We start from the raw sequence: 23210 nt of genomic DNA, 5'->3' as shown, positions 1-23210 counted from the left end.
TCCATGCAAGGAGTTTATTAATGAGCAATCTACTATAATGTACAAAGGAGTTTCCTCTCAAATATTTCATTCACATTCACCCAATACTTCAAAGACACAAGTACTGAGGTGCACAGTAAACTTTCCGTAAAATATTCAAAAATAGCTTGTTTTGAATTTAAATATTGTTCAAAGCTTTTTTAGCAGGATAAAAATGTGCACAATGTAATAATGAATATATTTTAATGTAGTACCAAATGCAATTGTATGCAAAACATTTTTCCTGACCCCAGTTTACATCTTTTATCTCATGCAGAGAAGGCAAATCAGTTCCAACTCAATACAAAATAATCATGTACAGTTTCTGTATGAAAATAGAAAAAGATATTAAATGCCATATACGTTATATGCAACAATATAATCATCTGTTTTGAAAAACAAAATTGTACAAAATGGTATAAACAATCAAGGACTACTTACAACAAAAATGTGATACCAACTTACAAAAAGTAAATGTGATTAATGCTAAGTCTTATTGTTTCCCTATCCACTGACTACAGAACATCTTTTTTCATGAATTCATGGTTTATTATAATTATGCTTATGGCAAATATCAATAGTAATATTACTATAACATTATGGTATTTGCACACTTTATCCACAACAATAACTATATTCAGAGTAAATGGAGGCAATGACTTTACTGGAGTTTTTGGCAGAGACCACTATTTCTGTTTTTTGGATGCGCTAATTTGTTTTTACTTAAATTAATTTTAGTGCACTTTGGACTGCATTTATAAAAACCATGTGATGGAAATATCATTGGGCAACTGTTGTCCACCTCAACTATGCAAGTACAGAGTCATAACAGAAAGTAACCAAGCAATTACAAGGGTAAACTAGTTAACAAACACTACATCTGGTAGGTATACTGACAATATAAGTTTTTAGAACTGAGATGGACTTAAGATTTAGAATACTTCATTTGTGCATAAAGAAACATAACAATTTCTGACATCTGTGCAACAAAAAGCACGCCACACGGCACAATAAAAGAATCATTCATTGCCAGAGTAATACAGGATAATAGACATTCAGATATGATATATCCATAATGATTGTAATCAAGCAAACAAACTCACAAGGTAAAATAAAATCCACTTTTTCAAATATATTTTCATCTGTACAGATTGTTGATAGCTTGATAAAAATAAATACATTTTTCTTCTTTTTTTTATTGCATTTTGTGGTGAGATGATACATTGTCAGATTGCTACTCTGAAAAGCTCAAACTGCATACGAGATGTGAAAACTCTTAAGTGCAGGGAGTAATTTTAAAGCAATTACTATGGAAACTAAAATCACTGCAGTTAAGATTAAAGTTGCTGAAGACCAAGATTTTACACAAAATATCTTTAAATCTTTGCCTCTCTTCACCTTTCTTCTTAGCTGCCTCTTTTGGGTAAAAGCATCCTTTTCCATAATTTGCAAATAATAATAATAATAATTTTGTATTGCAGTTTTACCACAGTGACATACATGGTTTCTTACTTTCCTTTTAACATTTCTTACAAAAATATTTTTCTGTGATTAAAAGCACAGTGTAATGTCACTGATTCAGCTGCTACCTCGCCAGTCCAGTTCATTGCTTTGTTACATCAAGGCCTCTCTCCTTTCATTCATTGGTAATACTGCAGAAAATGAGAAGTGCAAGCTTTTGTGTCTTTCTTGTTGCTGTTGGCACAATGACCCTGGTGTGTTCTGTGAAAGCCAAACAGAACTCCAGCATTTGCTGGTGCAGAGAAACTTTAGAAAATTATTAAGTCTGTACAGACTGATTTGTAGCTATATTTGTGTAATATCTGAGCTTTACTTGATATACATTATACATTCATATCTCATCGATAGACATCTTAGCTATTCCAGCCATCAACAGGTCATAGAAATTCCCAGGATTAATAGTCTTAATAGGTGACATGAAGTCCATCTGCCTGCTTATAAACTTCTCTGACTATTTTTAATCAAATGAGAGGTTCTAGCCTACACCATTTTCAGTTTCAGATGAGTGTTTGTTTACAGCCTGTATTCTAGTAAAATTCACAGGGTTTGCTCTGACCGTGTCCAAGTTCAGACTCTCTCCACATGACTGGGGTCGTATCCATCTGAAAACAAATACAAATTATATTAATTACTTTGACTCAAAACCATAACATGACATTTAAAAGGAGAGCAATATCAATTTAGAGTAAACTTCTTTTTTGAAAAAAAAATCGTTTTTATAATAATATAATATAATATAATATAATATAATATAATATAATATAATATAATATAATATAATATAATATAATATAATTGTTTTGGTCCATTATCTATTCTCGCCTGATTTGTTATGGCAATGAATACAAATCACACCACGCTTCCCTCTTGTGGTGAAAAAACTCATTGCCCTCAAGTTTTAAGGCCAGTTATTGTGGCTTGGCAACTCATAATGCTACAGAATATGCCAGGAAAAATTATCATTATTTCCACTGGAAGTTGATTGTCTGTCCATTTTTTTTTTTTTGTATTTTTTATTTTTTTTGTATACCACACCAATTAAAACATATTGCTTAAAGTGACCTTTCCTAGTAATGGACTTCACATAATAGACATCACACAATACATAAAGCAAAACTGTAATATTGGAAGCAGACTGCTATGAAGTGTTTAACTATTACAAACTAAACAACAGCTAAGCTGACTGTTTGCCAACTGTTATCAACATCTTTAATAGGAACTATTATGAAGCTAAGAATGTATCTACTCTTTAATGAAACTGAGAAAATCTTGTTTTCATATATGATTAAAACATTTTATATAGCATTTAATTAAAAAAAAATTTTAACGTTATGAATGATGAATTTAGTGTACTGACCTGAAATAAACAGCTTGTCATCATCCTCTATTGCAGACATTGTATTATCCATGTTGAATCCTTGTGGCAGAGTGATCTCTCGCTTGGCTACCATGCCACTACGGGGTAGTGGGATTGGACGTGCCATAGTCTTTGGTTGCTGTGTTGATCTGGCTTGTATCAGCTCTTCAGCCAACACTTCCTCCTGAACCCTTTCCTCATCCTCTTCTTGCATATAACTTGTCATGTCTTTGCTTTCTCCGACTGCATTCTCACCATATTGATTCTCTTTCACTAGAGTTTCATCCACTTTTGTTGATTCTTTTAGTTCTCCCTCTTCTTCCAAGTCTGTCTCTTTGGCCAAGGTGATCCTGGTGATAGTTCTCACTAATGACTGAGAGCTTTCTTCTTTTGCATAGACATCATACTCCAGGGATGCTTGATCATTTGTGAATGGGAGCGGCAGAGGAGATGAGCAATAAACCTGAAACTGGTCCTGTGGCGCTTCTGTTATCTCAGCATTACCTGTCTCCTTCTTGTTTCCCATACCTACACTAAGAGTCAATTCCTCATCCTCGGCCAGTGGAAGCGACAAGCATAAGTTACTCGGAGGAAACTCTGGCAGCTCCAACACTGAAGAGACTCTCTGGCAGTGCTTCTCAGCACTAGGTAAATCTCCAGACTCCTCTCCTAGTCCTACCTCTGACATGTCTCCATGACTTTCCATAGACCTATCTAGTACCTCCTCAAACCCTCTACTGGCATTCTGCGTCTCCTCATTTAAGCGCATCTCTTTGGTTTGTGTTGCCAAAGCTGGAGCATCTGTGGTTATCAAATTACTTTCTACTGGTTTGCCATCAACCAAGGCTTCAACTGGCACAGCAATGCCGAGAATCCTGGCAGCCCTTTGTTCAATAGATTCATTTTCAGGAATGCCTTTGGCACACTGGACTTCGTACAGATTACTAAGGTCTTCTGTCTGCATACTGTTGGCCTTCTCTTGACTCAAAAGAGTCTCAAGATGTTCATCTGCCAAGGTCTTTTCATTACTCCAGCTCATATAATCGGAATAAAAATTTTCGTCATCATCATCATCCTCAAAATTTGGCTTAAATCTACAATGAAGACTCTTGATCACATGGATGCGTGAGGACCTCCCTGATCTAGCAACCTCTGTGCCTTCTCTTCCAGCTTCCTTTTTGAGGGCTTTGGAGTTGAAGGCATTATTATTGTTCAAGCTTTGAGTACCATCGGTAAACTCAGGGCTGTGCCTGCTCAGATCTCCGCTACTGTCTGATGATGTAATCTGCAAGGTCTCACACATCTCTGAGTTATCTGAAGGGCTGGTTAACATAGGTGACTCAGGACTCAGGCATGTGGGGGATCCAGAGGTCACAGTGTCTGGAACGGCAGTGTATACTGTTAAACCAACATCCTTAAGCATACACTCCTTTGGCACTGGGATATCCTGCCTATGCATCTCTGAATCTGTGTCCTCACTGTGCAGAATCTCAAAGTTGACATAATTATCAGTTTTGGTGACAGGTATCTCTTGCGTATGACTGTCCACCTTTGGCTTGGACAAATAACTTTTTGTTCCTTTGTATTCTGGATGGCCTCTGCTCTCTGAATTGGACATTACATTTAAGTTATTGCTTTTGAGTTGTGTCTCTGTGACCTGCACTATATGTGACTGCTGAACAGTTTCTTTCTTCATGTGAACTGGGGTGGTTTCTTGTTTTGTATTGTTGACCTCTCTGCTTGTGTCACTCAGCTCTAAAATACTGTTCAATGCATCATCCAGCTCCTCTATATTCTGGTCAACATTTGGAGACTTCCCAGTATGATCCTGTATTTCCTTATTAAAAGACTCAAGCTCCCCAATAGCATCCCATTTTCGTCTGTTCACTGGCTTTAGCAAGAACTGTCCAAAAACTTCTTGACCATCTGCTGTTTGCTTGGTCTTTCTCAGCAAAGGTTGACGGTCTGGAGATGGTGGAATTGATGCTGACTGGGGTAGAGTCGGGCTCCTTATACTTGAACTACTTCCAGTCCCAGTTCTGGAGAATGCACTGTTGCTGGAAGGATTGAGATCCTTTTGACCTATCATGGGATATCCGTAGCTGGCACTACAGTCGGTTCCATCATCATTGTCAGTGATTGCGTAACTGGAGGGATGGTCATTTGCAGGAGGATGGGTATTTCTGGACACTTCCGGAGAGCCCGTCTGAGTTTCCTGGTTTCTGTACTGATCTCCAGGCCAGGATCCTGCATAGAACAATTCATTGTCTTGACTTGGATCAAGTGTCCTAGTATCTACAATCTCTTTTCTTAAAGGGGAACTTTTAATTGACAGGGAGTTGCTGGACTGTATATGTGTCTCTTTGCTTGATGTTTTTATAAGGTTTTGGTTGTCATGCTGCACCACTGTGTTTTCTATTGAATTAGTCACTTTTTGATTGTTATTTGGGTCAGAGACACTTTTGTTTGCTTGCATACTAATAGGGACAGAAACCAGGCAAAACATTGTCTCTTTCAGCTTCTTCTTTGAGTTTTTCTTGTTCTCAGCCACAGTTTTTGCCTCAAATTTCTTTACTTGTGTCACTGTCTCAATCAAACCCTGGTCTGAGTTGGAGTTTTGTTGCATTGTCATCTGAATAGCAACTATATTGCCATGGGCAGCTGGATGCCTGTTGCAGTTTTTGTCAGGTATTGTGTTTGAATTTTCTGTCTCCTTCAACACTTCCTTGTGCATACTGTCCTCATTAACAGAGACACTAATATTGCTTTTACTTGGTTCAGTGCGGTCAAAGGGTTTCTCTGTGAGAGAAAAGGCACTGTCATTAGACTTCTCAGATATGAGGTTGACCGGAATCTCATTTCTGATGTTTCTGATTTTGTCTGCATCTGTTAAAGAGTTCCCATCTATCCCTGCTCCTGAAATGTGCCTGACACGGGGGTCATCAAAGGGAATGTACTGAATGTTACCCATCCGTTCTTCACTGTAGCCTGGATACGCCTGTCTCCTGCAGGGCATACTTCTTCTTCCGTCTCTGTAATGGTCTGGCCAAGCCATTCCAGTTTGCCTGATAAACCATTCCTGCACTTCTGTCATGGCAGAGCCCTGCATAAATGGGTCACCTCTATACTGGTGGTTAGTCATTGAAATAGGATAAGTTCTGTGAGCCCCTTTAACTACAGACTGCCTCCTGTATGATGGAGGAGGGATATAACCAGGGGGCTCTACACCAGAACCGCCAAGTTCTTGTACAAAGTACTCTTGCCTTGAGAAGGGCAGTGGAGTTCTGTCTCTGGCACGAGGAACAAGCTCCCCTGTGAGCATCTCTGCGCTCCCACGCATCTGCTGGTGGACTTCGTAAGATGGAGGTCTGAGAGGTCGGCTGAATCTGGGTTTTGATAATGGTGCGGACTGTGCTCCTGATCGGTCAGTCCACCGCAGCCTGCACTCTTTATCATTAAGATGCCGTCCATGAGGGTCTCGTGTGTGGTGGCCGTTTAACTTATAGCTCCCATATGAATCTTGTCCAGCAGTTGGTATGCTGAAGTACTGGTGGCTTTCAGATTGCAGAGCCATTCTGGGCAGTGACTGGGACTTGTTTTTGGTTCTGGGTGGAACGGCTCCTTCAGCAGTTCGTGGCCTACGTTGCTCCTGTGCCACCTCGTTTTCAGATGGATGACGGCTCATGCTGGTCATCGGACGCCACTCCTCTGTTCCCAAACTTTGGTACTTTCTTTCAGCAGCAATTCTCCACTGGTGGAGGGCCATCTCTCTCTCTCTGGCACGTGCGCTCTCTGCCCGCCGTTGTCTTTCACGGTTATGTTCCTCTGTGCTCAAGGCGGATTCTGGCCTCCGCTGCATGCCCTCTGGTTTGTTGGGAACCCCTCCTCCACTTCCACGTGGGTCCCTGAAGTCTGCATAATCCAGAAGCACACTATAGTCCTGACCTCTTCTCCGCCAGTAGGACACATCCTGCTCAGATCTAGGCTGAGAATGTATTCCTCTGTGGGTCTCAAAAAACCTGCATTAAAAACACACAGATGGAATTAAATAAATAGAGGTCAGCTGTTATATTTGATAAGCCATACTTTGGCAGGCAGTATTTATAGGACTTGAGGATGTGAGATGAAGAGATTTAATGTACTTTTTTAACTATAAATGTCTTATTTATATTAAGAAATATTAATAACAACATATTGATTCATTATGTCAGTGGTTTTCAACTATATGTCAGTGGTCCAGACACAAAAATCATTTATACAAATAATAAACTGACAATGAAATTGTTTCTAGTTATATACAGTATAAAAACATGAATATACTTAAAAGTGAAGTAAGCGAATTCTGAGAAAAGCTACTGAAAGTGGATCGAACCGAGCACCACAACACGCATGTAGTTAATCAGCAGTAGGGGGCGTATACACTCATGATGGGGAGGAGAAAGAGTGAGCAAGAGGAAGATTTGAAGAAAGATTGTAGAAAGAGAGATGGCTGAGAGACATTACAAAAGACAAAATTTAAATGAAATTTCACTGGAAAAAGAAGGGTTATGATCAGAGCTTTAGGACCTGCATAAATATTAGAAAAGCTTTCCAGCGCTGGAAGGCCTGGGTGCAGATGCATAGGCTGCTTTGTTTCTGCTCCATACATGAGTAACATTGGTTTTGCTATGTTTCATGGAACCAAGAGAGTGTCGATGTTTGTCTGGAGCTGGTGTCCTGCTGACGACTAACAACAAACTCTTACTTGTGTACTTACTTACTCTTGTGTACTGTATGTTAATTTTTTATCCTTCCTTCTCCTTTTTTCCTCATCTTTGCTTTATTTTTCACAAAGCATTATTTTGCATTGCTTCAGCTATGATAGAGAAGCACCCACTCTTGCAATGTTTGTGCATTTTGAGGGCGGAGCAATGATGACTGTTGATTTCAAATATGATTTTCAAAAATGTTTCTCAGGACACATCTGTGTTCAAATCCCACTATGCCAACACACAGGCAACATCACACTAACATTAAAAGAAGGAGGTGCATGCTGACAATGATGTCAACAAAGCAGAAGACCTCAAAGACCCCAATAAACTGGGAGGTTTTAATGGTGCAAACACACCAAAATAAATTAGCATTTTATCTTAAGCAGGAACATGACTAACTTGTGTGGTGCAAAACGTTGAGTCAGCACTGAAGGTCTGTTCTCTCATCCAATATCTTGGCAGCAGAGAGCATATGATCTGCATGTTAAACAATTCTGACCTGCACTCACGGAAGGATAATCTAGCTTAGTATCAGTCACAGCAGTGGAGCTGCTCCCTGCCCTGAACTGCTGAGTCTCAAAACATGTGACATGCAATTACTTAAAAGTGCAGAGATGCACTATAGCTTGATAGTATGCCAATAATTGTCAAAAGAGACATATCTATCTATGACATTTATGACATTCATAATCTATGACAAAAGGACATTATGACTGACTAACTGATTATAGGGAAAAAATGACATTTTGCAAAATTCGTAAGGAAAATTAAGCATTCTCATGTAATTTTTTTCTAAAGAAAATTAATATTTGAAGCTGCTCTGCGACAATGCAGCAGGCAGAATTCAGATATGCACCATGTTTTATTAATAATGCTGTTATATAAGAGATTGTTATAAGGAATGGAATATTGATCTGACAAAGGGCTCATGGCCATGGGGCATGTGGTTTACTGCTGGCTCTGCTTGCAGAACTGAGCATGCTCAGCAGGGGGTGCTGCGGGCTTTCAGACAACATTGGTGTTTATTCCACTACAGTCCCGTGTGAAATGAGAGGAAATAAAAACCGCACTGCACTAAACATATTAATGAATTCATCTGCTACAGGGGGAGTGAGGTAGGAGAGAGTGCAGGGAAATGAGTGAGACTGAGGAAACGGAGTACATAAAAATGTAGGAAGTACAAAGAGGATGACGTGAGGATGAAAGAAAGTGCAAACAAAAAATAAGATATGGAGGGAGAAAGGCGACAGGGGAGGAATTCAAAAAAAAAGAAAAAAGGGAAAACTGGGATATGTCCTGGTGCAAAAGGGAAGTCCTTGACAGCTCCTACCTTTACGTAACACTCTTCATCATGCAAGACAGCTTAAACCTCAGATCAAAGGAACGAATGAAAAAGAAAGAAAGACAGCAGCAATACAAGAATGTTGGACAGAAGATGAAGAGGTCAAAAACAACTCATGAGCACAACTCACCCACTGTCCGTGGTCATGCTGTCTTCTGGCAAACGTCCATCTCCTAGGTTACCGTTGTCCACGTCTTGTGTCCTCTGCTTCCTGACCCTGTTTTCAGTGTCACCGGGGAATCCCCTGGCAGGAGCTTGTCTGATAACTCCACCGCTGTAAACATGGTCCCCCTCGTAGCCATTCACGCCGCTGTGTCCTTTCCGCTTCTCAGCGATTTCACACCGGCTGTCGCTTCGTGACGGCAGACATTTCTCATAGGTTGCAGGGTGGGGGGAAGACGACTGTGAGACGGGGACATTGTTGCTGTTCCTTTGTGGGACTTTGTATCCATGAGAGATGAGAAGGTCTTCCACGCTGTACATGGCTACGCGGTGTGTTTATGCTTCTAGTGGTGTGTGTGTGAGTGTATGTGTCCGTGCGAGTGTCAGATGAATTCCACTCCTAGTCCAGATGAGGCAAGCTCATGAACAGCTGCACAGGAGAGGCCATCGCTGTGAAAGAAAACGGGACAGAGGGGAGGGAGAGAGAAAGAGAGAGAGAGAGACACAGATGAAGTTAAAATGATTGTCTCTCACAGTTTTTTTCATAAGAGGATTGCTGCTCACAGCCAAAACAAAAAGGTCCTATCTTGCCACGAGAGAAACGATTCGTATTGCTGTCGGTCTGTCTATCCACTGACCCAGTCTTCTCTTCTCCCATCTGCCCCCTCTTCTCTTCTTTCCTCTGTTCTTTATCCAGAAGGAAAATCTCTCCAGGATGACTGACTATCCATTCTTAGAAACTTTATCTTACCTAGGTGTGGAAAAAAATCTTGAGCCACTATACTGACTTTAGCAATCGAGTAGTTGTTATAAAGACTTTATAAGAGGCCCTTTGTGTCTTTTATTTTAATAAGATGACAATTAGCAATCTCATTGATCGAAAATATAAGCATGAGCAAAATTTTATATGTAATTATTTGAAGTAGCTCAAAAGCAGTTTGTTTGGATATTTGAATATGTGTGGATCTTTAAATATACAAGGATAGACAAACCTGAAATCACTTACAATGGAAAGAACTTTGAAAGAAAGAATTTCCCCTACGAGGAAAACGGTTTAATAAAACTATTAAATAATGTCTTTATGAATATATTTAAAAAATGCAAAAAGGTTTGCATGAATGTTAAGTTAAGTTAAGAAAATATCAACTACATTATTTAAAACCCATTACAATGATGGTAATTCAGATTGTGATGAAACCTAATCTCATGAGATCAGATTTACGTATGAACATGCAACAGATTAAACAGTAGTAGGCCTACTGGTGTAGACAACAGGTAACCAAAACAAAACCTGCCTTGAAAAGTCTGAACAAGACTAAGGAAAAGACCTAACCTGTCCTAAACACATCCACACACACACTGAGAGAGTAAGAGAAAACAAAACTGCCTGCAATCTCCATTGTAAGTATTACAGTTATTTCATTGATCTGCTGAGGGTGAAGTCCAAATGGTAGCTTAGACTTCCACAATACCTGAATGTTCTCACAGCTTTGCATGCTGACTGATTCTGTAATCTCCCTTAAACAAGCTAAAGCAGAATCTTTTATGGAAAAAACATGATTAGGCCTAATTATAAAAAAAAGTAGTCAATGACAATTATCACCACAATCGATAAAAAGACCCACAACCTTGCGATTATGAATGATTCATTTCTACCATGTTACAATTTTACATGTTAGAAGATATGGACTGAGATTGAGATTTTTCTTACCACATTTTTCCAAAAGAAAATGTCTGTTTTGATCTAAATGATGTTTGTCAGAAGTTGAAGGAAGCAGTTAGCAGAGGTATGACTTTCACATTTTCACACTTTCCAACCCAGATACTCCAGACTGATCCACATTCACCATTAAAAGCCCTTAGAGAGAACTGCCTCTCACAGCATCATCTAGCACACTCAGAGGTCAAAATGGTCAATAAAAAAGCGTTCTTTTCTCTAGCTCTTTACGTCTCCTCTTGCAGAAACTCACACTGACAAATTTAGCACAAAAAAAAAAAAAAAACACTAAGGAAGAGTTTCCATCTCTACTGCCACATGGAAAATTCTTAATGTGAATTTTATCAATGACATTCATTAACACTAGTCATGTCTTTCAGAAACATTTAGTCCACCTGCAAACACGCACACACACACACACACACACACACACACACACACACACACACACACACACACACACACACACACACACACACACACACACACACACACACACACACACACACACACACACACACACACACACATTTACTGTACATCTCACTAGTCAAATAATTACATTTGTGGCACTGATCATGTGAAATCCTTTGTACAGTCGTTCAGATGTTATTCAATTGAAGCAAAAGATGCTCTTTGCGTAATTCTCAAATAATGCTGGATAACACGATCATAGGCTTTACACAAACTTCTGTGGTTCATATCAGCTGGTCAGCAGCTGTCAGTAAATTCTTATATTTAAATATTTATAAATAATTTATCCGTGCACATCATTACTTTTTCATTCATGCACCATATTAATCTTTAATTAAAAACATTAACTTTCCCTCCCCCTCGATGGCATCTCTTCTCTGATGACGTGTGCACCGTATTGAGAGGAGGGCAATAATCCCTCCCCTCCAGCAACCTGTCACTCACATGACATCACAGCAATTAGCAAACGACAACAATCCAATCAATTCCAGATGGACAAAATCATGTCACGCACTAAAAAAAAATCTCGTTCGAGAAGAAAGAAGCAGTTTCACTCTGATTTACGTCACAATACAAAAGAAAAGACCCAAAATATCTGTCTTCATCCCATTGCAACACAATAAATTCAAAAGCCAAAGACTTCAAACAATTCAAGCCAGGTCCATGGAGACTCTAAATAGCATAGAAATGTCTGCCTGCTTCAGAGCACAGCTGACGTTTTCTCGATGACAAACTGCCTCTTAGAGCATGAGTAAATTCATAAAATTGCAGATACGTGATCTAGACTACATTGCTTTTTTTTTTTTATTAATGACCTGCTTTTATGGCTAACACATGTCACAAGCTAAAAATGAACAAAAGCACAGACAGACCAGTGATGTCATGAGGCTGCTCTGAGCCAAAACGCCACAATAGCAGTGAATCATTTAATTCCATGCAGATATTGAGAACTTTAGATTTCTTTTTCCAGCAAGAAATGCTGAAGACCACCTCCTTGTGTCACCCACTTCGTGTAAAATCCCTTATTTGCAGCTAAATGCTAAAGATAAAACCCATAAAGGTGGTGGGCCTCTTACCTCAGAGCAAACTGAACTCTTTTTCCTCTATAGACTGCAAGGTTTGCCTGTGGAGCCAGCACTGCCTTCCCTCATAAATGAATCACACATTTTTAGGTCTGGCCTGCCTCACACCCCCCTCACCAGCAGTCCTGCAGAGCCCAGAGCTGCCGCCATGACAGTTTGGTGTCAACTCTTTATTCTTAGACTTAGTCAGATTTGTGGTATGTGTTTGTGAAAGAAAAAAAGAACAAAAGGGAAAGCCCAATAATAATAATAAAAAAATATATTAAAAAAAAAATACATTTTCACTCAGAATCGGACAATGTACTGAATTTTTGCTAAACTTTTTTATAAAAGTTATTATGCAAAATTGTGATTAAGATGTACAGAAAGCTTCATTGACAGGGAATTGAGTAAAAAAAAAAGATTGACTTGCATGTCAGACGAAAAAGAAAGTCAGAGGTGGATCAAATACAATATTTTGTATTCTTTGAAATAACATAAATCAATGAATCGTGCACATTAAGACCAGGAACATGTATTAGAGAGTAAATAAGGTCAATTTTGATTTCATGTTAACTTCCAGTCTCTGGAGTGACAGAACAACTGCGATGAAGCTCATGATGAACGACCTCATCAGACTAATGTCTCCTCACAGATTGCCTAATAAGTGCCATAAACATGAACGTAATGGCCAACGGAGTTTTAAGCCTGAGAGCACAACCACTGTACCATGACACAGCATCATCTCATTCACTGAGTCAAATGTAAATAGGGATTCTGAGTGTCTATGGTTAACCAAAATAATATGTTTCATAACAAACAATACAATGTCCACCCTGTCCTATAAAAAGTCCTTTCAGTGCCTCACCCCTTCATTGTTCAGTCCATCCACAAGGAACTCCTACACTGTCCCTTAACAGGCACGTGTTCACACTCGGACAACAGGCGCTTCATCGTAAACACTGTGACATCATCATCACTGTTGACCTCTTCTTCCTGAGGATGTGTGCACATTTCAAGAGACAGGGGCAGATGGTTTGAATAAGCCTTTAACATTTACATTACAGTAATTTAATAGATGCATACACACAATATATGTGTATGTGTGTATATATAGATATACATACATAATATATGCATACATAAATGGGTGTGTACACACACATAACATATATATAAACATAATAATATAACACACATATTATATAAACAAAAACTTTTATGTAAGATGCGATTGATCGATTTGACAGGACTAATTTAAAATAAATGCTGTTCTTTTGAAATTTCTATTCATCAAAGAATCCTGAATAAATGTATCACAGTTTCCACAAAAATATTAGGTGGCATAACTGTTTTCAACATTGATAACAAATAGAGATGTTTCTTGAGCAGCAAATCAGCATATTAGAATGATTTCTGAAGGATCATGTGACACTGAAGATTGGAGTAATGATGCTGAAAATTCAGCTTTGCATCACAGGAATAAATTACATCATAATTAGAGAAAACAGTTATTTTAAATTATAATTATATTTTATAATATTACTGTTTATTTTACTGCATTTTGATATAAGAGACTTATTTCTGAAACATTAAAAAACTGGGTGAACCAGAGCAGTACAAAAGCTAATGCAAAAGAGAATAATGGAGGAAGTGAAGAAAGATTTATTTAACGTATATTTAATGTAGTGCTTGCTGATGATGTCTATGCCTTCAGGGTTTTTTTAAAAGTATGTGATGGTCATAGTTGCCACCAAATTATTTATGCCTCTATTCTCTTAGTGACAGACCAAAACTACAGCTTTTGAGGAAAAAAAACATTAAACGGCTCTTGTTTTGTTTGAGCTGTGGTCATGGAGCCATTTTGCTTTCTTTGAAAAGCGGGGTTTCAAACAATAGCCTACAAGTATCATGGTGTCACTGGCAGCACTAAAGAAATGTTTTCAAAGTCTGGTAATTCAATTGGCAGGAGGACCAGAGGATCATCAAAGTAGGAAGTAATGCTTTTCCAGGCTGGAACTAACCACAGCTGAACAGTACAGAGTCAAACCTACAGTACAACTCAGTTCTCCATGTTCTCCTACAACCCTGAAAAATACTACATTTAGAATTTACCAATAGACAAAGTTACAATAGATTGTGTAAGATCTAGATCTACATGCCATCTTTATCAAATTTGTTCCAACAGATTTTAAAAGTTCATACAGAAATGAGATTTTTGAGCCAAGCTGGGTTTATTTACTCGTCATTTAAACCTAACTAAACATTTAAAAGCATGAAGTGCCGTTTCTCTCCTCGCAGTCCTGAAATGTGCTGGCTCAAAATGAGGTCTTTGCATCCATGCTTGAACATACTGTCAAGGTCAACTGCTGCTCTGTCTTGTGCTGTTAATGTGGCAATTTAAACTGAACAGAATGGTCAGCACTTGAATGAAACAAATCAAAATTTATATGTCTATTAAAATATATGCCTGTGACTGTCACTAATTTTCAATGTCATTTGAGACATTCGTGATTTGTACGCCCAATCTTCTTGTTTATGTCAGGAAGCACAAAGGCCTTGAGAAAGATGATCCAAAACCCACAAGAATATATAACAACCTAATCGTGAGGGGGAAAACGGTTATGTTAGGCCTTGAAGGTTCAGTGATTTGACCGAGGACGTCTACAAAAGCATGCTTATAAAAAGCAACAATCAAACAACACGTACGACTTATTCATGGTCTTAACACACTGACGATAAGTATGACTTATTCACAACAGGGTTTCTAATGAACTAACCCGCATGGCTGTACATAATTCGAGTGAGGAGACTTGACTTACAGAGAGACGACAGTGACAAGGTTTATCAGTTAAAAACACTCTGATCAAAGGACTGGCATACACAGGCATTCTGCTAATTACGCTCTTATCCTGCCAAAGAATATGATCTCAAATGAAGGGGAAGAAGCTTAGAGACGTTTCAAAAAACACCACTGTGTTAAACAGCACAGACAGGAAAACTTGGTGACTATAGACTATCACTGAAACTGCAAGAGCAAGAGCAAATAAAAGCCTACAATTTAGTATTAATAAATAAACGGCAAAGTAATGACACTTAAAACTGAATAGGCCACCTAATACCAATACATAATGCTATACTTCTGCTCATTTACCCTTCAAACATTGAACAGTGAAGAAGGTTACTGTTATAATCAGAGGAAAAAAGCTGACCAGTGATTCTTATCAGTTTCTATTCCTCCCCTGAGCTTAATCATCTCAGGCTAATGTATTTGACCAGAGGAATCCATACAGGAGCATTGGAAAGTTCAGTGGTCCATCTGTTTTCCATATGAGTTTAAGGCCTCTAATCTAATGTATGACATCATCATATGCAAGAGCTATTACCAATCCTTTACCCTGGATCTCTTTTAATTACCATTAGGCCGGTATTTCATTGCACAGTTTCATCTGCAGATGGTTGCACTTAGCTTGTTAAATGTTTATCACAACCAAAATGCTTCTGATCTTAAAGCAGTTAAATTGTTGATCCACCAGCTTTCATTACTATGCAATATATAAGGAATTTGTGGGGGGAAAGCTCGTCTTTTACATATTATTGCACCCTAATGTCGACCAATATGCAACTCAAACTATTGTAATTAGTTTAGTAGTATATCTATCAAAATTGTGTTTTTGATAAACTGAGGTGAAATTTAAAATAAAATAAAATAATAATAATACAAAACTTTTTTTTAATATTATACAAATCTAAAAACTGTCATCCAAGTTTAAAAGAAAAAATACTTTCACAGATTTTCAAATGCTGAGTCAGAATTTTGGAACTTCAGGTATCTTCTGTTCTCTTTCTGTTTTCTTTTCCAATACAGGCAAGAATTGAAAACAAACTTATACTTTAATGTTATCTATTCTTTTAATAAGCAATGGCCATTTGATTACATTCATGATCTGAATGGGAACCTGTGCAACGATTTGCCCTATGCTACTAAAAAAAGGGAGATTGTAAGAACATTCTCTGTTTTTTGAATGAGGCAACTCTATTCATTAATCTCTATTATGGATTAGGTCTTGTACGCTCTATGCATGTTTACAAATGAACACGCCACTGTAAAGTGCCTAAAATTCCACTGAAATCTGAATGATTAACTGAGCAGTTTTTAAAATTAGGAAAGAATTATGTCATCAGTCTGTTCAGTAATGAACAGCCCTCACCACTTAAATGTGACCAACTGCATGTGTGCATCAGCGGTATCAGCACATTTCCAGGAAACAGACTCCAGCCTTTTCTCCACGTACCACTAGATAAGTGATTCTCTGTGATTCAGCTCTCTTCCTCTTCTGTCCTTCCATTGCCCTCCCTTTCCTTTAGACGTAAGGAATACTTAAGTAGACTAAACTTTGGATGTACATGTTCTTAGTTCAGTGTCACTTGATGAAGATAAAGTTCTGTGAAAGAAAAAAGCACATCTTGAGGTCAACCAATATGGATTTTTATGGATAATAAGTGATATTGACTAAATACTAAATTTAATTACAATAACTGCCTTCAAAATAGGCCTGATTTAATAGGCCTTAGCTATTTTGAAGTCTATTATGCTCAAGCCTGCATTTATTTGATAAAAAAACAGATAATATTGTAATATTGTGAAATATTATTACAATTTTAATATACTTTAAAATATAATTTATTTCTGCGATGCAAAGCTGAATTTTCAGCATCATTACTCCAGTCTTCAGTGTCACATGATCCTTCAGAAATCATTCTAATATGCTGATTTGATACTCCGTTATTATCAATGTTGGAAACAGTGCTACATATTTTTTTTGGAACCTGTGATACTTTTTTTGGGATTAATTGATGAATAAAAAGTGAAAAGAACAGCACATATTTCTAACCATATAAATCTTTTTTTATTCATCAAAGAATCCTGAAAAAAATCACAGGTTATATCAATCAATCAATCAATCAATCAATCAATCAGTTTTATTTATATATAGCACACTTAAAACAACCAAGGTTGACCAAGGTGCTTCACAGGTAAAATACAATAACAGGTCACTACTCACACAACAAAAATAAAAATAAAAATTATAAAAGGTTATAAAAAAATATTAAGCAGCTGTTTCCAACATTGATAATAAATCATCAACATATTACAATGATTTCTGAAGGATCATGTGACACTGAAGACTGGAGTAGTGATGCTGAAAATTAAGCTTTGCATCACATAAATAAAATATATTTTAAAGTATATTAAAATAGAAAATATTTTAAATTGTAATAATATTTCACAATATTATGTTTTTTTCTGTATTTTTTTAATTCAAATAAATGCAGGCTTGATGATCATAAGAGACTTCTTTCAAAAACATGAAAATAGTAATATATATAGGGGGGAAAATATATAAATTGTTTTCCCATATACAGTATATATTTATATTCCCCCCACATTACAGCTTTTTTTTTATTATTTGATCCTTTGGCCACAAAAAGCTGTAATGTGGTTGGAAAATATATCGATAGACCAATATATTTTGTTAAATTTTGCCAATATATCTTTCCCTCACATTAGACCTTTGTTTGATCATTTGATCCTTTTGGCATTAACTTGACCTATTCACACTTTATTGTGATCAACCATTTGTTTTGTTTCTTCACCTTTTACAACAGCTTCCAACATGCGAAGCTTTATAACAAATGGCCCACATTCTTGCTTTTGAAAACAAAGATCTGTAAACCACATGAAGACAGATATGCTTGATTACCGGTCCTTTCCAACAGCCTCTTAACAGGACCTTGGCAATCAAAAGACCTGTTGTACATTGTGCCTACTCTGATCACAAAACATCCCTTCACATAGATAAGGGCTCATTCTAAACCAGACTCCTCTGCACTGCTGGCATCTAAGTCAAGGTCAACCAAAAGCAGCCCCGCTCTTGAACAGTAGCTTCCCAACTGAGTGGAGTTACCATCCGGCGCAGAGTTGTTGACCTCGCACCTCACTGTTCGCATCCCGCGAACTGACACAGGTCGCTTCCTCTGCACGTGAGACACATGCCCTTTGATGTTATTCACTATAACCAGCCAGTGTCAACACAACAGGAGGCTGTTTGTCTGAACAGTTTAACAACAACTGCTGACACAACCAATAGAAGCTGCCTGATCTCCATTCACACAGGTATAATACGGGAATAGGCTATTATCGTTTTCAGAGAGGTCGACTTTTTTTGGGTCCCCAGTCAACTTGGTAACTTTTTTTTATTTTGTGTAGGCTAATAAAGTGTTGTTCACATCCAAGAAGGATCATAAGTATAACGATAAAGATATAGTTTTAAAAATCATTCTTAATTTAAAAGAATAGCAGAGTCCACGCAGCAACTATAACGATAACGGTACAGAAAGATGACCAGATAGCCTAAATTAGAATCAGGTTCACAATGATTTTTTCTAGCTAACATTGACAGCCAATAAGAATCCATCCTGCTTTAACCCCTTAAACCCTAAGCGTCCCGCCGGCGGGACGCCACCCCATGAAAAATATTCATAATCAAATTACTAAGCAACCACTGAATGGAACAACACAAAATAGGTATCATTTTAAAGCTTAGAATCTCAGCTTTTTAATGCATCTAATTACTTCGATCAACTTCTAATGATTGCAGAGTTATTCCACTAAATACGAGTGTACCCGCCGCAGGCGCCACCTAGCTGCAAAATTAATAATCATAATTTTTTTTCAAAAATATTACCTGGATCAACTTAAAATAGATGTCATTTGAAAGCTTAGAGTCTGAAATTTACAATGAATGTAGCCAATTTGATAAACTCCAATGTAGTGCTGAGTTATTTGCTGATAAATAGAAAAAAAATGTTTTCATAATTTATAAACTACTTTTTTGTACCACATACTGCAATATGTCAAAAACATCATACAGCTCAGATAGTCCTGTGTCATATGTCATTTGAAAGGTCTCAATGAGTAGAATACAACAAGCATAATTGTTCCAGGGTTTTTAATAAACTTGAGCAAGGTTTTTGTAAAATAACCCCTTAAGAGACCCATGTGTAAACCATATATGGATGCTGCATTTTAGACACATTTCCGCTTGTAACTTCATGAAACATGCTCCAATTGTGGAAAATGACACATCATTATTTACAGCAGATGCTTACAATTAAAAAGAGTCCAAACTCAACATAATCCATCACTCAGAACTAAAGATATTCCTCATGGAGTTCTAAACCACAAAAAATCCACTGATTCACGTAGCCTAGCAAGGTAGCTTAGACTTGGCCTTTTTACTCGTATCTTCATGAAACATTCGCCGATCATGAAAAATTATACATCGTTATTTACAGCAGGAGCTCACGATTACAAAGAGCCCAAACTTAATATATTCCATCAATCAGATCTAAAGATATTTCCTCATGGCGTTCTAAAACAAAAAATACCTCAGACGCGCCTATCCTAGTATATACTCATGAAGCACTCGCGTTTGGTTTTCACTTATAACTTCACAAAGCATGCACAGATCGTAGAAAAATGCACATCATTATTTTCAGCAGACTCTCACGATTAAAAAGAGCCCAAACTCAGCAAAATCCATCACTCAGATCTAAAGATATTCCTCGTGGGAGTTGTAACACACGAACCACCACCGGCGCGCATAGACCGTTTATTATAGATGTAGCACTTGTCGCGTTTTAACTCATAACTCAATGAAGCATGCATCAATTGTGGAAAATGGCACATCATTATTTACAGCAGATTGTTAAGATTAAAAAGAGCCCAAACTCGCCATAATCCATCACTCAGATCTAAATATATTCCTTATGGCGTTCTAACACAAAAAATTCCACAGGCGGATCTATGAAGTAGCAATAGCAGTGATGCGATGTTGTTTTGATGTGACGTTTCAGCTCATAACTCAATGAAACATGCATGGATTGTGAAAAATCACACATCTTTATTGACAGCAGATTCTCACGATTACAAAGAGCCCAAACACAACATAATCCATTGCTTTGATCACGAGATATTCCTCACGAAGTGATGCATACTTGGCTAAAAAACAAGTCTCTCATCCTCCCGGGGTGCAAAGTGTTTTCCAGTTTTCCCGGAACCATCCGTGCTCGATTTCAAACGTGGAATAACACAAAATATGTATCATATTAAAGCTTAGAATCTCAGCTTTTTAATGCATCCAACCACTTCGATCAACTCTGAACGAGTGCTGACTAGTCTCTCTCAACCGGAGTGTACCGCCCGCGGACGCCCCACAGGCGCCACCTAGCTGCGAAAATATTAATTATCATATTTTTCCAAAATATTGCCTTGATTCAAACAAAATTGGTGTCATTTGAAAGCTTAGAGTCTGAACTTTACAGTGAATGTAGCCAATTCGAAAAACTCCTAAGTACTGCTGAGTTATTTGTTGATAAATAGAATATTTTTTTTCATAATCTATAAAATAGTTTTTTGTACTATGTACTGCAATGTGTCAAAAACATCATACATCTCATGAAACATTCAAAAATCATTGAAAATTGCACTTAATTTTTTACAGCATATTAATACAATTCAAATGAGCCCAAAATTTACTTAATCTATTGCTTTTATGACAAGATTTTCTTCATGGTGAAACAATTTTAAAAATGCCCATGAGGGGGCGTCAAGGTCTCAACAAAAAGGCTATCTTGGTTCCAAATGCTATAACTTTTGATTGCTTTATCCAATCACCACAAAATTTTATCGAGATGCAGCTCATATGTAGAGGGACTTCCCCAAAAAAGAATTTTCCTTCTACCTTATTTCCTTCCTGAGTTATTCCATGTCAAATAAGAAAGATATGCATTATCATAATAAAAATTATATATATTTTTTGTCTTTTATCAGCAGTTTCTCGGCAGGAGAATGTCCAAATGTAATGTAATGTATATTTTCAAAAAATTTGAAAAGTGTTCTTTCAAACGATACCTACCTTTAGAATCTCCTTGCTATAGTTTTGAAGTTATGAGTCTTTAGTTTTGTGTATGTCACTAAGAAAACTCATTTTTTTTATTGCCTTCCAAATGTGTGAGGACTTAACAAAAAGGCTCCCTTTGTTCCAAGTGCTGTAACTTTGGATTACTTTATGCTATCATCATAAAATAATGATCCAGACGCAGACCACACATAGGGGAACATCACAAAAAAAGAATTATTTTGCTACCGTATTTCCTTCCGGAATTATTGCATTTCAAATAAGAAAGATATCTAAATTATTAAAAAATAATATTAATATTTTTGTCTTTTATCAGCATTTTCTCAGCATTAGATTGTCCAAAAGTAATAAAAATTTATATTTTCTAAAAATATAAAAAGTTTCCTAACAAATGATATCTACCTTTTGACTCTCCTCTCTATAGTTTTGAAGTTATGAGTCTTTACTTTTTTGTGTGTCACTCAGACAAAAAACTCCAAAAATGGCCTCAGTGTTTAAGGGGTTAAAGAGCTCATTTAAATCAGCAGATGACAGAACTGAAGCGCGTGCTTAAAATAAACAGAACCATATGGTGTGTTAATGTGGACGATAAAATCGTTCTTGGTGTGAACGGCCTTAACGCTAGTTCGGAACGATGTTGTTATGGTTATCTCCCGATGAACGCAATTTGCGAGCGCCTTAACCGCCAGGTGGAAATTCGCTAACTTATATTGGCCTAAACAAACTTATATGGTTATTGAAAAGTTTGAAAACACACAGCCTGTTAATATGTACGACGTATGCTATTTGGGGGTTACACAACACCCCCTAATTTTGGATTGTGCGAGTGACACCAAAATGATGGCTCCAGGCATGCGTGTATAGGCTATAGCAAAACATGCATGTTGTTTTAAACATTAAAAAAGAAAGAGTTGTTGTTAGCTGTGGATTTGAACACTTCTGAAATAGGATACAGAAAATCCGTCTGCACAAAACTTGACATCAAAGTTATAATGGCATGCTACGTGAAGCCCCTTTCTCCTCTGCACTACACAATCTGCTCACTTCACCCTTTACCTCTCTAATGTAACACACATCTTGCGCACTGCGCCCGACCCCTAAGCACACAATTTACAGACAAGCAGCAAGCTGTCTGCCTTCTGGACTATTTTATTTATTTATTTATTTATTTATTTTTCACAGCGGAAAGCAACAAATTAGCTGATGATCATCAATGCAATTCATCTCAGTCCACAATATCATTCCAGCCGTATTCGTGGTCATTTATTCTGTGATAGATGCAGGGACATTAGTCTAAGGGACGATAGATGCATGAGACCGTTATCTCACAAGTTCATCCCTTAGACGCTTCATTCCCTGCGTTTATTGAACGGCCCGGGTCAGTGTAACTAACGTCAGCAGCTGAAATCGCGTTTAATTCGGCAAGGTCTACAAGAAAGCCTCGTCAATAAGCCCATTTTCGAATATGTTAATCAATTTCAGTAAAACGGAACGTCCACGTACCTGAGATGTGCTCTTTTCGAGGACCGCGTTTAGTTCCTGATGTAGTGTGCTGAATCCGCTCTGTGTTGAGCATATCTGAGGGAAAGGTTGTGCAGAGGAGAGCGAGAGAATTGAGCTCAAATGTGTCTTGTGTGGGTCGGCTGGCGAGGGGAATGGTTCCTCCCAGCGTGTGGGTAAACTTTTACTGACGAGACTGTAACATTACCCCACCCTCCCCATCCCATCCCATTCCATTCCACTATTACACAAACCCAAACTGAGGCTTATTCATGCTGGACATGATAACTACAACTGTTGATTAATGATGAATAATGCACTGT

At 37.6% G+C, this 23210-nt stretch overlaps 1 protein-coding gene across 3 annotated transcripts; it reads right to left on the bottom strand.

Annotated features, from left to right (window-relative positions):
- On the bottom strand, positions 1–23064 carry LOC309485484 (junctional cadherin 5-associated protein-like). 3 transcript variants are annotated; one of them, XM_082152340.1, is made up of 5 exons: positions 22891–23064; positions 16615–16848; positions 9120–9601; positions 2897–6915; positions 1–2141 (listed from the first exon to the last, which is right to left on the bottom strand). In XM_082152340.1, the coding sequence occupies exons 3-5, from the start codon at positions 9470–9472 to the stop codon at positions 2107–2109; spliced, it is 4407 nt and encodes a 1468-aa protein (XP_082008466.1). In that variant the 5' UTR covers positions 9473–9601; positions 16615–16848; positions 22891–23064; the 3' UTR covers positions 1–2106. The 3 variants fall into 3 exon arrangements, with proteins under 3 accessions (XP_082008466.1, XP_082008465.1, XP_082008464.1); XM_082152339.1 differs by having other exon boundaries at positions 16699–16848; XM_082152338.1 differs by lacking the exon at positions 16615–16848.
- Positions 23065–23210: the final 146 nt, after the last annotated feature.

The sequence above is a fragment of the Leuciscus leuciscus genome, assembly GCF_965113295.1.
Source record: "Leuciscus leuciscus genome assembly, chromosome: 21".
NCBI lineage: Eukaryota > Metazoa > Chordata > Actinopteri > Cypriniformes > Leuciscidae > Leuciscus > Leuciscus leuciscus.
The sequence above is the reverse complement of the archived record's forward strand: the minus strand, read 5'-3'. Positions and strand labels throughout refer to the sequence as shown.

Bases quoted from the DNA above. Each gene is read 5' to 3' on its own strand.
- LOC309485484 (XM_082152340.1), bottom strand. From the start codon at position 9,472: ATGTACAGCGTGGAAGACCTTCTCATCTCTCATGGATACAAAGTCCCA. The intron at 6,916-9,119 runs GTGAGTTGTGCT...TTTTTAATGCAG, and splicing joins AGCATGACCACGGACAGTGG to GTTTTTTGAGACCCACAGAG. The intron at 2,142-2,896 runs GTCAGTACACTA...ATTTGTTTTCAG, and splicing joins TGACAAGCTGTTTATTTCAG to ATGGATACGACCCCAGTCAT.